A 14,173-nucleotide genomic window follows, 5' to 3' on the forward strand; every position below is an offset into this window, starting at 1 on the left:
TTAATATTATTTATTTTTCCCCACCCCCTCACTGATTGCAATTGCAGTGTCTGTTTGTTGTGTACTGGTCTTTTCTTTTTCTTTAAAGAGGCACCAGGAACCGAACCTATGTGGGAGGGAAGCACTTAATCACTTGAGTCACCTCCACTCCCTGCTTTGTTGTATCTCTCATTAAGTTTTCCTCTGTGAGCCTCCTGCTGCATCATCTTGTTGCATCAGCTCCCCACAACAGCCCATTGTGTAAGCCTGCTATCTTGCTCATCTTCTTTAGGAGACACTGGGAACCAAACCTGGACCTCCCCTGTGGTAGGTGGGAGCTCAATCACTTGAGTCACATCTGCTTCTTGTCATTGACTCTAATTGCTTTTCTCTTAAACTGTGAAAATATATATACAATATAAACTTTACCATCTCAAACAATCCTAAGCATAGCATTCAGTGTCTTAATCACATTCCATTTGGATTTATTTGGATTGGAGTACGTTGTGCCTCTTGGACACAGGTAACTATTTCCTTCAATAGAGCTGGGAAGTTTTCTACCACTATTTCCTCCAATATTCCTTTTGCCTCTGTTCATTTCTCCTTCGGAACACACATGACACATGTTCGGAAGTCTCTTGTCATTTAGTTCCCTGACACCATGAATGATTTCTTCCATTCTTTTATCTGTTCTTTTGTATCTTTGTTTTTAGAGACCCTGTCTTCAAACTTAGTGATCCTTTCATCTGCCTCTTCAAATCTGCTGTTACCTGCCTCCAATGTATTTATAATTTTGTTTAGTGTGACTTACATTCCCATGAGATCTTTTTGTTTATGCTTTCAAATTCTTCTTTGTGCTCACCCAGTGTCTTAATATCCTTAATATCTTTAGTCATCTCATTGGACGCATTAAGAAGTTTTGCTTAAACATCTGTGATTAGTTGTCTCCACTCCTCTATGTCCTTCATGTCTTTGCATCTATATCTCTTTATCTGGCTTTGGTATGAAGGTGATGTTGACTTCATAGGATGAGTTTGATAGTTAACCAAAGGGGTGCTGATGCAAAGTATCAGAACTCTGTTGGTTTTCATAAAGAGTATTTATTTAGAGTAAACGTTTACAGCCACAAGGCCCTAAAGAGTCCAACTCAAGATATCCTAAGAGGTACTTTCTCACCCAAAGTCATTTGCCATGTGTTGAGTAAGATGGCTGGTGATGTCTGCTAGGGTTCAACCTTCCCTCTTCCTCTTAAGGATCTGTGGTACCAGCTTTTTTTTTTTTTTAATTTCTCTCCCCTTCCCCCACCCCCCAAGTTGTCTGCTCTCTGTGTCCATTTGTTGAGTGTTCTTCTGTGACTGTTTCTATCCTTATCAGTGGCATCGGGAATGTATGTTTCTTTTTGTTGCATCATCTTGTTGTGTCAGCTCTCGGTGTGTGCAGAGCCATTCTTAGGCAGGCTGCACTTTCTTTCGCACTGGATGGCTCTACTTACGGGGCGCACTCCTTGAGCGTGGGGCTCCCTTTCAGAGGGAGGGGACATCCCTGTGTGACACGGCACTCCTTGCACGCATCAGCACTGCGCATGGGCCAGCTCCACACAGGTCAAGGAGGCCCGGGGTTTGAACCGCGGACCTCCCATGTGGTAGGCGGACACCCTACCCATTGGGCCAAGTCTACTTCCCGTCCCAGCTTCTTTTGATCTCAGCTGTAGGCTGGCATAAGGCTCATCTCTCTCTCCCAGGGCTTCTTTCCAGGCTCAGCTGCTCTGGTCTCTTCACAAGGTCAGCTGTAGACTATCAGGCTCATCTCTCTCCCCGAGGCCGCTGCCGTGTTTAATGAGCTTTCTCTATTCCTCTGTGCTCTTCTCTTATGTCTACTTCTGTGTGAGAGTCTGTTTTATCAGCCCACCAAGGAATCAGGGACTCAACCCTGCACACCCTAATGACGTAGTCAAATCAAAGCCCTATTCTTGATTTAATAAAGTAAAAGTGAAACCTCTGATTTAATACAATAAAGGGGTATCATGCCCAGAGAACAGACCAGTTTACAAACATAATCTATATTTCTTTTTGGAATACATCAATAATATCAAACTGCCACAGGTAGTGTTCCCTCCTATTCAATTTTTCTTTTAAGAATTTGAGCAAGATTGGTATTAAGTATTCTTTGAATGATTAGTAGAATTCACCTGTGAAGTCTGGTCCTGGTCTCTTCATTTATCAGTGTTTTGTTTTTTAAAGATTTATTTCTGCCTGTCCCCTTGTTGTTTGCACTCACTGCTTTCCGTGTCTGTACAATGTGTGCACTCTGTGTATGCTCATCTTTTTAAGAGGCACTGGGAACCAAACCCATGTGGGAGGGAGGCACCTAATCACTTGAGCCATATCCACTCCCTACTTGTGGTGTCTCTCATTGTGTCTCTTCATTGCGTCAGCTCACTATGTCATAGTTGCGTCAGCTCGTTGTCTTGCTCATCTTCTTTAGGAGGTACCAGGAACCGAACCCAGGACCTCCACTGTGGGAGCCAGGAGCCTAACTGCTTGAGCCACATCTACTCCCCTTTGGAAGGTTTTTTATGAGTGTTTCAGTGACTTTACTTGTGACTGGTTTGTTGAGGTCTTGTACTCCCTTGAGGGTCAGTGTAGGTTGTTAGTCTGTTTCTAGGAATTTGTCCATTTCATCTACCTTGCCTAGATTTTTGGCATACAGTTGTTCATAGTATCCTCTTATGCTCTCTTTATTTTCTGTGGGGTTAGTAGTAATGTCCCCTTCTCCCTTATGATTTCATTTATGTGCATCTTCTCCCTTTATTCCCTTGTCAGTCTAGTTAAAGATTTGTCAAATTGTTGATCTTCTTAAAGAACCAACTTTTGGTTTTGTTGCTTCTACTATTTATTTTGTTTCTGTTTCATATATTTTAGTTCAAATCTTTTTCATTTCTTTCCTTTTGCTTGCTTTGGGATTAGCTTGCTGTTCATTTTCTAGTTCTCCCAGGTTTATAGTAGGTCTTTGATTTTAATTCTTTCTTCCTTTTTAATGTAAGCATTAAGGGTTACAAATTCCCCTCACAGGCTGGAAGGTGCAGCACCCCGTGGTGGGGGATGGCGGCTCACAGCAGTGCCTTCGGCCTTCGCCACTCCTCCAAGCCCCCTGCCCCATGCTCTCCTGTTTACTGAGTGCCTGCTCTAACTCAGTGACTTTGGGGGTACAGGGAAGACCCTGAGCTATTGCTTCCACCTTTCACAGCATCGGAGCGGGGGGGTTCCCTGCCAGGCTTGGGCCCTCCCTCCAGGGAAGTCTGGAAGTGACACAACATAGGGCCAGCACCCGTCTTCTTGGGTAGAGGGAGCCTCATTCTCATCTCCAGCCACTCCAGTAATTCTCTTAAGATCTCCGATCCCCTCCCCCTCGCCCCAACATTCCTGCAGAGGCCCTGGTGTGTTGGCAGGACTTCGGTGTCCAGGGTAGATCTCCCCTCCATTGAGGAGTGAGGTCTCAGAATCCCGATGGGCTCCAGGCCTCAGCCCTGCATGGGTGCCGGCGTGATGCGGGGTGATGGCTTTCTGGGAGTCCTCTACAGATCTATTTTTATATGGAACTTGTTCACTGGACAGAGGGAGGTGGCCTGCAACCCCCCACCACCCCATCTGAGCCCACACAGGGAGGGAGGGGGCTGGTTGGGGAGGTGGTTTCTTTGGCTAATTCTGGATGTTTTTATATTTCTTAGGTTCTGTATGCAGGAGAAAATAAAAACTTGTCTGTGAAAAAACAAAACAAAACAAAACAAATTCCCCTCACAGCACTGCCTTTGCTGCATCCCATAGGCTTTGAAATGTTGTATTCCTGTTTTCATTCATCGAGATATTTACTGATTTATCTTACAATTTCTTCTTTAATCTACTAATTCTTTAAGAGAGTGCTCTTTCATCTCCATATTTGTCAATTTTCTTTGTCCACCTGTAACTGATTTTAATTATCATCAGAGAAAGTGCTTTCTATAACATCCTGATAATCTTCATTTCCAAACTCTTCTCCAAGTCTCTCTCTCTCTCATGTCTTTTCCCTCTCATGTCTTTTCCTTTCATGCTACAGACCTCCCTTTAATATCTCATGTAAATCTGATTATTGGTAAGGCATTCTCTCAGTTTTTTGTTTATCTTTGAAGAATGTAAACTCGACTGAATTTCTGAAGAACAATTTTGCTTGATAAAGAATTACTGGCTGACAGTTTTTCTCATTAAGTACCTTTAATATATTATATCACTGCTTTCTCACCTCCAGGGTTTCTTATGAAAAAATGGCAATCAGTCTTATTGTGCATCCTTGTATGTGATGAATTGATTTGCTCTTGCTACTTTCAGAATTTCCTTTCTCTCTAGCATTTGACATTCTGAATAGTAGGTGTCTTAGAATAGGTCTATTCAGATTTATTCTGTTTGGGGTAATTGCCCCTTTGGGTATTGATATTTACATCTTTCACAAAGGAAGGGAAATTTTGTCATTATTTCCTCAAATATCTTTCTTCCCCTTTACTGTTCTTTTTTCCTTCCCTGAAACCTATAGCACCTATGTGTGTGCGTTTTGTGCTGTTATTCAATTCCATGAGAGGCCGTTCCATTTCTTCCATTGCTTTCTCATTCTATTCTTTAAGTTCAGATGCTCTATTTTCCAATGGGTTTACTTGTACCTTGGCCAATTTAAATCTGCTGTTATATGCCTCTAATATGGTTTTTTTTTTAAAAGATGTTTTATTTCTCTCCCCGCCCTCCCCCCCCATTGTCTGCTCTCTGTGTCCATTCACTGTGTATTCTTCTATGTCTCCTTGTATTCTTGTCAGTGGCACCAGGAATCTGTCTTTTTTGTTGTGTCATCTTGCTGCTCCAGCTGTGTGTATGTATGCAGCTCCACTCCTTGGCAGGCTGCGCTGTTTTTGCATAGGGCGGCCCTCCTCGCAGGGCACACTCCTTGTGTGTGGGGCTCCCCTACACGGGGGACACCCCTGCATGGCACAGCACTCCTTGCGTGCATCAGCACTGCACGTGGACCAGTTTACCACACAGGTCAGAAGGCCCTGGGTTGAACCTCCCATATGGTAGGCAGATACTCTATCAGTTGAGCCAAATCCGCTTCCCTCTAATATGTTTTTAATCTCATCCATTGTGTCTTTCACTCCCATAAACTATTACTTTTCTTTGTAAGCTTTCAAATTCTTTTCAAATTAATATCCTTTATCTCTTTAGCAATATTTTCCTTCAACGCCTTCATTTCCTTTAGGAGATTTGTGTGAACGTCCTTGATTAGTTGTTTTAAATTCTGTTTGTCATCAAGACTTCTAAATTTGTTCCTTTGGCTGGGCTATATATTCCTTATATTTTTTTCTTTTTTTAAAATATTTATTTATTTGCCCCCCCCCCCTCCATTGTCTGCTCTCTGTGTCCATTCACTATGTGTTCTTCTGTGTCTGCTTGTATTCTCATTAGGCAGCTCTGGGAACTGATCCTGGGACCTTTCAGAGTGGGAGAGAGGTGATCATTCTCTTGCACCACCTCAGCTCCCTGTTCTGCTACACATCTTATTCTCTCTCCTCTGTATCTGTTTTTGTTGTGTCATCTTGCTGCATCAGCTCTCCACGTTGGCTGGCACTCCTGCGTGGGGAGGCATTCCTGGATAGGGCAGCACACCGTGTGGGCCAGCTCACTGCACAGGCCAACTTGCCTTCACCAAGAGCCCCTAGGTATCAAACTGTGGACCTCCTACATGGTAGGCAGAAGCCCAATTGCTTGAGTCACGTCTGCTTCCCTATATTCCCCCACCCCAGTTGTCTGTTCTCTGTGTCCGTTTGCCGTGTGTTCTTTTTGTCCGCTTCTGCTATTATCGGCTGCATGGGAATCTGTGTCTCTTTTTGTTGCATCATTTTGTTGTGTCAGCTCTCCATGTGTGCAGCGCCATTCCTGGACAGGCTGAAATTTCTAAAGCGCTGGGCAGTTTTCCTTATGGGGCGCACTCCTTGCACGTGGGGCTCCCCTACACGAGGGACACCCCTGTGTGGCACAGCACACCTTGTGAGTATCAGCACTGCATGTGGGCCAGCTCCACACAGGTCAAGGAGGCCCGGGGTTTGAACCGTGGACCTCCCATGTGGTAGATGGACGCCCTATCCCCTGGGCCAAGTCTGCCTCCCTATTCCTATTTCTTAATAGGACTTGTAATTTTTGCTGATGACTAGGATCTATTTATGTTAGTGAGTCTACTCTGATGGTCAATTTCTCTCTCTTGCCTAGTGGTTTTGTTTTACAGTTCTTCTTTGATTTTTGGTTCAACTAATTCTAAAACTTTAAAATTGTCATGTTTAAGCTATCAAAACAGAGCCAGGGGTTGACAGCAAGATGGTTGTGGAGTAAGGAGCTCCTAGAGTCAGCTCCTGCTACAGGGCAGTTAGTAAACACCCAGAGCTCTCTGGAGCTGACTGACGCAGCTGTCTGGGGGCTTCAGGAGGCCAGAAGGGCATCCTGCAACATCCTTGAAGGAATGGAAGGAGGAGGTTGCACATCTGAAGAGAAGACTTGTAAGTGGAGTGCTCCACGCCCCAGAAGCTGGTGCCCATCCTCCACCAGAGGCACAAGTCACCTCACAAGCTGTTCCTCAGCTGGAATTGAAAGTTCCACTTCCCCAAAATGGGGGAAGAAGAGACGGTTGAGTACTAGCTTCAGCTCATGATGAGTAAAATTCAGCGGGTTAAAGTATAATCCTGAGAACAGCTAAAGTTTGAGCCTGTCCAAGTCAGAAAGAGGCCAGGAGCCGCCATCTTAGCTCCACACCTGGCACAAGGGGAAGCGGGGTGGACTGAAAATCCTACTGCCACTGGGGACCAGCTTCTTTACATCCAGATCAGATTGCAGGTCTAGCCTAAGACCAAGTGCCAGCTCCAACAGGGAGGAAGCTGGGGGGTCACCTGAGCCAGCCTCTCCGGGAAATTGCTGGCCAAGATGTGGAGGCTGGTGATTGTCCTACTCTGGTGGTGTAAGCCACCCCACGAGCTGTTCTGTCCAGAATTGGAAGCTCCATTTCCCAAAAACAGGGGAGGAGGAAACGGTTGGCTGCCGATTTCAGCTACTGATTTGTAGATTCGGATGGCTAGGGAATAACCCCAGGAACAGATGGAGTGTGAATCTGTCCAAGTCGGAAAAAGGCCGATGGCAGCCATTTTGACTCCACCCCCAGCTTGAGGGGAAGACGACCTGACCAAATATGACAGTGACTGAACCGGTTTCTTTCACCTGGATCAGCCTGCAGCCCTAGCCTAGGTTTCAGTCCCACCTCTGGCAGGGAGGAGGTTGGCTAGCTCGGTACAGTCTATCCAGGTAACTGATGGTACCTTTGGCTGGAACAAACTGAATAATTAAAAATCTACTAAGGCAAATGCGGTCATCTTGGACCTGCACTGCATAGACTGCTGTCCACACCTGCAGCCCCATCCATGTCCCAGGCAGGGGAGAAAGGGGCGTGAAGCTTCATTAGTCTCTCTGGGCAACTACAGTCTAGGCCTGCACAACTTGGATTATTCCACACAACTGTGATTCTGTCCCTACCTCTGAGAAAGGAGAAAGTTGGGAGACGCTTCATCCATCCCTGGGGCAATGAGGGCAGCTTGAGCCTCCACAGTTTATAGCACCAATTATACCCTTGGCTCCTACTGCACAACCAGCAAGGTGAGAAAAGGGCAGGAAGCCCTAAACTAAAGAGAAAAACTGCACCCAGAATAAATACTCTAGTAAGCCAGATGTCAAAACACCAACAAAAAATTACAATCCACACCAAGAAACAGGAAGCTATGGCCCAGTTAAAGGAAAAAGATAAGCCTCCAGATGACATAAAGGAGTTGAGACAACTTATCATAGATGTTCAAACAAATCTCCTTAATAAATTCAAAGAGATGGCTAAAGAGATTAAGGATATTAAGAAGACAATGGATGAGCAAAAAGAAGAATTTGAAAGCGTGCATAGAAAAATAGCAGATCTTATGGGAATGAAAGGTGCAATAAATGAAATTTAAAAAACATTGGAATCATATAATTGCAGCTTTGAGGAGGGAGAATAAAGGATTGGTGAGCTTGAAATAATGGCCTCAAAGTGAACATACAAAAGAACAGATGAAGAAAAGAATGGAAAAAATTGAACAAGTTCTCAGGGAACTAAATGACAGCCAGAGATGTGCAAACATACGTGTCATGGGTGTTCCAGAAGGAGAAGAGAAGGGAAAAGGGGCAGAAGGAATATTTAAAGGAATAATGTTAGAAAATTTCCCAAACCTATTGAAGGACATAGATATCCATGTCAGAAGCACAATGTACTCCCATCTGAAAAAATCCAAATAGACCAGCTCCAAGACATATACTTATCAGAATGTCAAATGCCAAAGAGAAAGAATTCTGAGAACAGCATGAGAAAAGCAATGCATAACGTATAAGGAATACCCAATAAGATTAAGTGCTGATTTCCCACCAGAAGTCATGGAGGCAAGAAAACAGTGGTCTGATATATTTAAGATACGAGAAAAAAACTTCCAGCCAAGAATCTTATATCCAGCAAGACTGTCATTCAAAAATGAGGGTGAAATTAAAATATTCACACGTGGTTGGCAGGGAGTTCTCCAGGGCATATATCCAGGGTACATAAAAAGGTTTGGATATTTTCATAGTGGTTACAATTAAAAACAACAAGTGAGGGAGTGCTGAGTTTCTACCCAGGGGAGCTCTATCACAGTCCCTAAAGGAACAGCAACAATCCCCCAAGTGCAATGGCAAAGACCAAAAAAGAAGGAAGGTCCAACAATGAGCCCTTGATACTAATGACTATGCTTATAAGCCTGTGCACCTGAAATAAGAACAAGGCCTAGAGCTGCAGGGTGCCTAAGAGTTACCTCCTGAGAGCCTCCATGTTGTTTAAATGTGGCCAGTCTCGAAGCCAAACTCAGCATGTAAATGTGTTGCCTTCCCCCCAGCGTGGGACATGACTCCCAGGGATGAGCCTTCCTGGCACAGAGGGATTACTACAAAGTACCAGCTGATGATGTAACTAGAAAATGACCTTGAATAAAAGGGTCAACTCGGACCAGCAGAGTATCTCAGTCTACATATAATACCAGGAGTTAAAAATGCTTTTTGACCTGAATAAAAGGGGGAAATGGAAAGGACAAATGAGTTTATATGGCTATGAGTCTCCTTATGCACACCACAGCAGAGTCCCAGAGACAGATAAAGTAGATACAACCCCAGGTATTGGTTCTTCTGAGGGCTACAGAGACCCACAGGTTCTATGGTCATGGCAGATGGAGTTCAGTGCCATGTGAGTTGGCCCTACTTTGGAGTTTGTGTTTTTGTGTGATGGAACTGGACTCAGGTGTGATCTTTGTCCACAAGCCTCTCCAGTTACTTTTACCAGAACTGTAGTTGGTGCTGGGGTTTAATGTATACCCAGGGGATCTGAATCTCTGGACTGACCATGTGAGAGCCAGGCCCTGAGCCTCAACAGGCTTGCAACTCCTACACTCTGGTTTATTGGACTTACCCCACTCAGCTAACATGGAGGTGAAGAAGGTCAACCACCACACCAGGAAGCCAAAAGTGCCTACAACTGAAAGCAAGAGAATTGTATCCAGCATCCATGTGGAATCTAAGCCCCCTCTTGACATAGCTGTGGAGTGGACACAACCATTCTAAGGTCCACAGGATGGAGGAATAGAGTATGGATTAGAGTGGACTTACTGATATTCTATTCATGAACTATTGTGATTAGTAATCGAAGAAAATGTGGCATTGGTGTGGAGAAAGTGGCCATGGTGGCTGCTGGGGGTAGGGAGTTGGAGGAAGAGATGTGATGTGGGGGCATTTTCACGGGTTGCAGTTGTCCTGGGTGGTGCTGCAGAGACAGTTAACAGACATTGTATGTCCTCCTATGGCCCACTGGGTGGACTGTGGGAGAGTGTGGCCTATGGTGTGCACCTCATTGACTATGACGTGCAGCAGTGCTCAGAGATGTATTCACCAAATGCAATGAATGTCTCATGATGATGGAAGAGGTGTTGTTATGGGTGGAAGAGTGGGGGGTATATGGGGACCTCATATTTTTTGAATGTAACATTAAAAATAAAGACAAGAAAAATTAAAATATCCACAGATAACCATAAACTGAGAGAATTTCTAAGTAAGAGACCAGATTTTCAGGAAATACTGAAGGGTATGCTAGAGCCTGAAAAGGAAAGACAGGAGAGAGGCCTGGAAGAGAGTCTAGAAATGAAGATTATATCAATAAAAGTAACTAAAAGTATCAATAGAGTGGTGAAAATAAAATATGACAGATAAAACTCAAGTAGTGAGGAATAAACTTAACCAATGATGTAAAGCCCTTGTATTCAGAAAACTGCAACCCAATATTAAGAGAAATCAAAAAAGTCCTAAGTAACTGGAAGCACATTCCATGGTCATGAATTGGAAGACTAAATATCATTAAGATGTCAATTATACTCAAATTGATATACAGATTCAATGCGATCCTGATAAAAATTCCACCAGCATTAAAAAAAAAAAAAATTGAAAACACAATTAGCAAATTTGTTTGGAAGGGTAAGGGGTTTTGAATAGCCAGAAACTTCATAAAAGGAAAAGCAAACCATCATCTCTGGACTTTAAAGCATACTACCAAGCTATAGTGGTAAAAACAGCATGGTACTGGCATAAAGACAGATACATAGACCAATGGAACCAAACTGAAACAGACCCTCACATGTATGGTCAAGTGATTTTTGATTAGCCTATCAAACCCACACAGCTCGGGAAGAACAGTCCATTCAGCAGAATGGTGCTGAAAGAACTGGATATCTATAGTCAAAAGAAGGAAAGAGGACCTCTATCTCACACCTTATCCAAAAATTAACTCAAAATGGATCAAAAACCTAAAAATAAAAGCAAGAACCATAAAGCTTCCAGAAGAAATTGTGGGAAAATATCTTCAAGACCTGGTGGTAGGTGGTGGATTCTTAATGGAGGTAAGAGAAGGACTGAGATGGACTACTGATGTTTAATGTATATAGAAGTTTTAATTAGCTTTACTGTAAAAGTGTGGAAATGTATAGAATGGATGGTAAAAATAGTAATAGCTGGTTTATAAATAGGAATGTGGCTGAAAATGGTAGTCTAGGGATGTAAATGCCAATTGACAGAATGCTATAGAATAATCTAGGAACTGAACAGCACAGTAAACCAAGAGGTGGGTGAGAATTGTGGTTGATGGTATAGATTCAAGAGTGTCCTTTGTGAGCTAGAGCAAATGTATATCATTACTGCAGGGTGTTGGGAATGCATGGGAAAAATACAACTGGAATGACCTATGGACTGTGGTTACCAGTAATAATATAATATTCTTGCATCTATGCCAAAAATGTACTGTGTTGATAATGGGCAGTACAGAAAATGTGAGCCAAATGTATACTACAGACATGGTAACAATCAGATGATATTATCTTATCTGTAACAAATGTTCCACCATAGTGTGGTGTGTTGATAGAAGGGTGTTTCTTGGGAATTCTGCATATGTGCATGATTTTTTTATATGTTATCAACTTCTGTCATAAAAAATACATTTAAAAAATAATAATAAGGTGTGTTGGGGGAAAAACACACCAAATGTAAGACAAGGACTATAATTAGTAGTAAGATTTTGACAATATTCTTTTATAATTTGTAATAAATATCTCATGACAATGCAAGGTGTTGGTGGAGAGGGTTAAGGTATGGGACCCCTGTATGATGTTACGCATGTTTGCTTTATAAGTTCACAACTTTTCCTATACACTTAATTGTTTATGTATGTTCATATATAAATGATGTAAAGAAAATAATAGGGAGGGTTGGGGGAAAATACTTTGGTTAGTAGTAATATTTTGACAATGCTCTTTAATCATTAGTTAAAAAGGTTTAACAACAATGTAAGATGTTGGTGGTAGGTTGAGTTATGAGAGTCCTGTATGATGTTATATATGTTTGTCTTGTAAGTTCACAGCTATTACTATACACTTATTGTTTATGTATGTTTGTGTGTGGGTGATATATTTCAATAAATTTTTAAAAAGCAAGAGAGCCAGGGACCCTCTAATGAGCACAAACCAGATATAAGGGTGCCTAGAGATAGGAATCAGAGAGACTCCAAAAATTCTTGTTTTCCTTCACTTTTCCAGCCTTCCAAAAGATTGCACTCTTCAACAAACCTTTCCACAGAGGTGATTCTTTCAACCTCTACTGACTTGTGTTCCTAAGCTAGTTAGAGCTATGATTCAAAACTGGGCCCTGCTGCTTAAACTTACAGAAGAGAAACCACACTCAGCCCTCTGCTGCACCCTCTCCCTTCCTAGAGAGGAACATGTCTTTTGTCCTCTCTGTTGGCTGCCATCAGCCATGGGTTTTAACAAGGCTGTTCACCTCGAAGGTTGGAGATGGGTGCCATTCCCAGCGACAGAAGCTAGTAACTCACAGTTTTCTTCTGGCCTCTTCTTCTCTCTCTCCCTGCTCCACCCTGGATGATGCATGCCAGCACTCTCCTGGTCTGCAGGTCCCCAAAGCCGCTCTTTCAGACAGTTTCTGCCCTGCCTCCACTGTATTTGCAAGAGAGGTGAGCCCTGCCTACTTCTGACATCATCTTCCTAATTTTTTTTTAAGGTAAATCATCTGCAAACTGGGTTACAAATTGCATATGATACTTCAACCATCACAAAACATGGGTTTGCTGTGACATCGAAGTTAAAAACCAGTGAATTAGAGCAGAGATAGTAATAATATATGTTATAGAGGCACCCAAAAAATTAGCAAGGAAGAGAGTGCTTCAAAGAAGTAAAAACATTTGAGCTGGACTTAGAAGGAGGACTATCAAAAAGGGGGGTTTAGGTACTCCAAGCAGAAATAATTATACACATTTGGCTAAAAAAGAGTTAAACAGCTTAGCAAGACTGAAGAATGAGAAGTTAGAGGACTTCTGGAACCCCTGGTTTTATGGGGGTCAGAAGACATGAAGAAAATGACACTGATATCATTGGTTATTCAAGGTTAGAGACTGCCCTAAGCATAAAATTAATACATGCAGTAGACACTATTTATTAAATTAATACATTTGGTGTATGCCCGTTAATTACCTACTTAACCTTAAAAATTCTCTTTCTTAACCATGTCCTAACCATGTTTAAACTACCTACCTGTTGCAAAGTCTTTTCACAATGGAGACAGGCTGTTGAAACCTGGGACAACAAAATAGTCATGTCTTCTTGTTGCTGCCTGAGCCAAATCAGTTTTTCTCGAACATGGGCATCAACAACACTTAGAGCCATTTCTTCTTGACGACAAAGAGTTTCATGTAGATCAGAAAAATAAGCTCGGACACACGATCGGGCATTCTCTGCAGTGCCTGGTACCTAATAAAACAAAAATAAGTTTTAAACAACAGTAACCTTACCGAAGATTTTACGTGTGAAATATTGAACTTTTTTTAAAAAAAAAAAAAGATTTATTTATTTATTTATTTCTCTCCCCCCCACCCCCACCCCGGGGGTCTGTTCTCTGTGTCTATTTGCTGTGTCTTCTTTGTCCGTTTCTGTTGTGGTCAACGGCACGGGAATCTGTGTTTCTTTTTGTTGTGTCATCTTGTATCAGCTCTCGTGTGTGAGGCACCATTCCCGGGCAGACTGCACTTTCTTTCACGCTGGGTGGCTCTCCTTATGGGGCGCACACCTTGTGCGTGGGGCTCCCCTACGCGGGGACAACCCTGCATGGCACGACATCAGCACTGCGCATGGGCCAGCTCCACACAGGTCAAGGAGGCCCAGGGTTTGAACCGCGGACCTCCCATGTGGTAGACGGATGCCCTAACCACTGGGCCAAGTCCACCGCCCTGAAATATTGAACTTTGCATACCATCTATAACCTTATAAATTCCAAAATTTAAATCTCTATACTAGACCCTTCCCCTCAACTACACTTTGTCTTCCAGCTGCCTAACTGAAATCTCATGCAAAATAGAATACCTAATCTCCTGTTTTCCCTACCCCAAAACCCAGTTTCTTCCATTTTCATCTTCCTGGTCGTTCAGGCCAAAAATATTGGAGTCATCACTAACACCTCTCTTTCATATCTCATACCTAACCTCTCAGTAA

The 14,173-nt window shown here is 42.9% G+C and overlaps 1 protein-coding gene across 2 annotated transcripts in view; it reads right to left on the reverse strand.

Annotated features, from left to right (window-relative positions):
* The window catches only part of TRIM23 (tripartite motif containing 23), a 52,210-nt gene that overhangs the window by 19,671 nt on the left and 18,366 nt on the right, over window positions 1-14,173 (reverse strand). For both annotated transcript variants that reach the window (XM_058309325.2, XM_071208312.1), the window contains one exon: window positions 13,220-13,435. In XM_058309325.2, the coding sequence (XP_058165308.1) occupies window positions 13,220-13,435 (216 nt within the window). The remainder of the gene's footprint in view (window positions 1-13,219; window positions 13,436-14,173) is intronic.

Source organism: Dasypus novemcinctus, chromosome 2, assembly GCF_030445035.2.
Source record: "Dasypus novemcinctus isolate mDasNov1 chromosome 2, mDasNov1.1.hap2, whole genome shotgun sequence".
NCBI classification, from domain to species: Eukaryota; Metazoa; Chordata; class Mammalia; order Cingulata; family Dasypodidae; genus Dasypus; species Dasypus novemcinctus.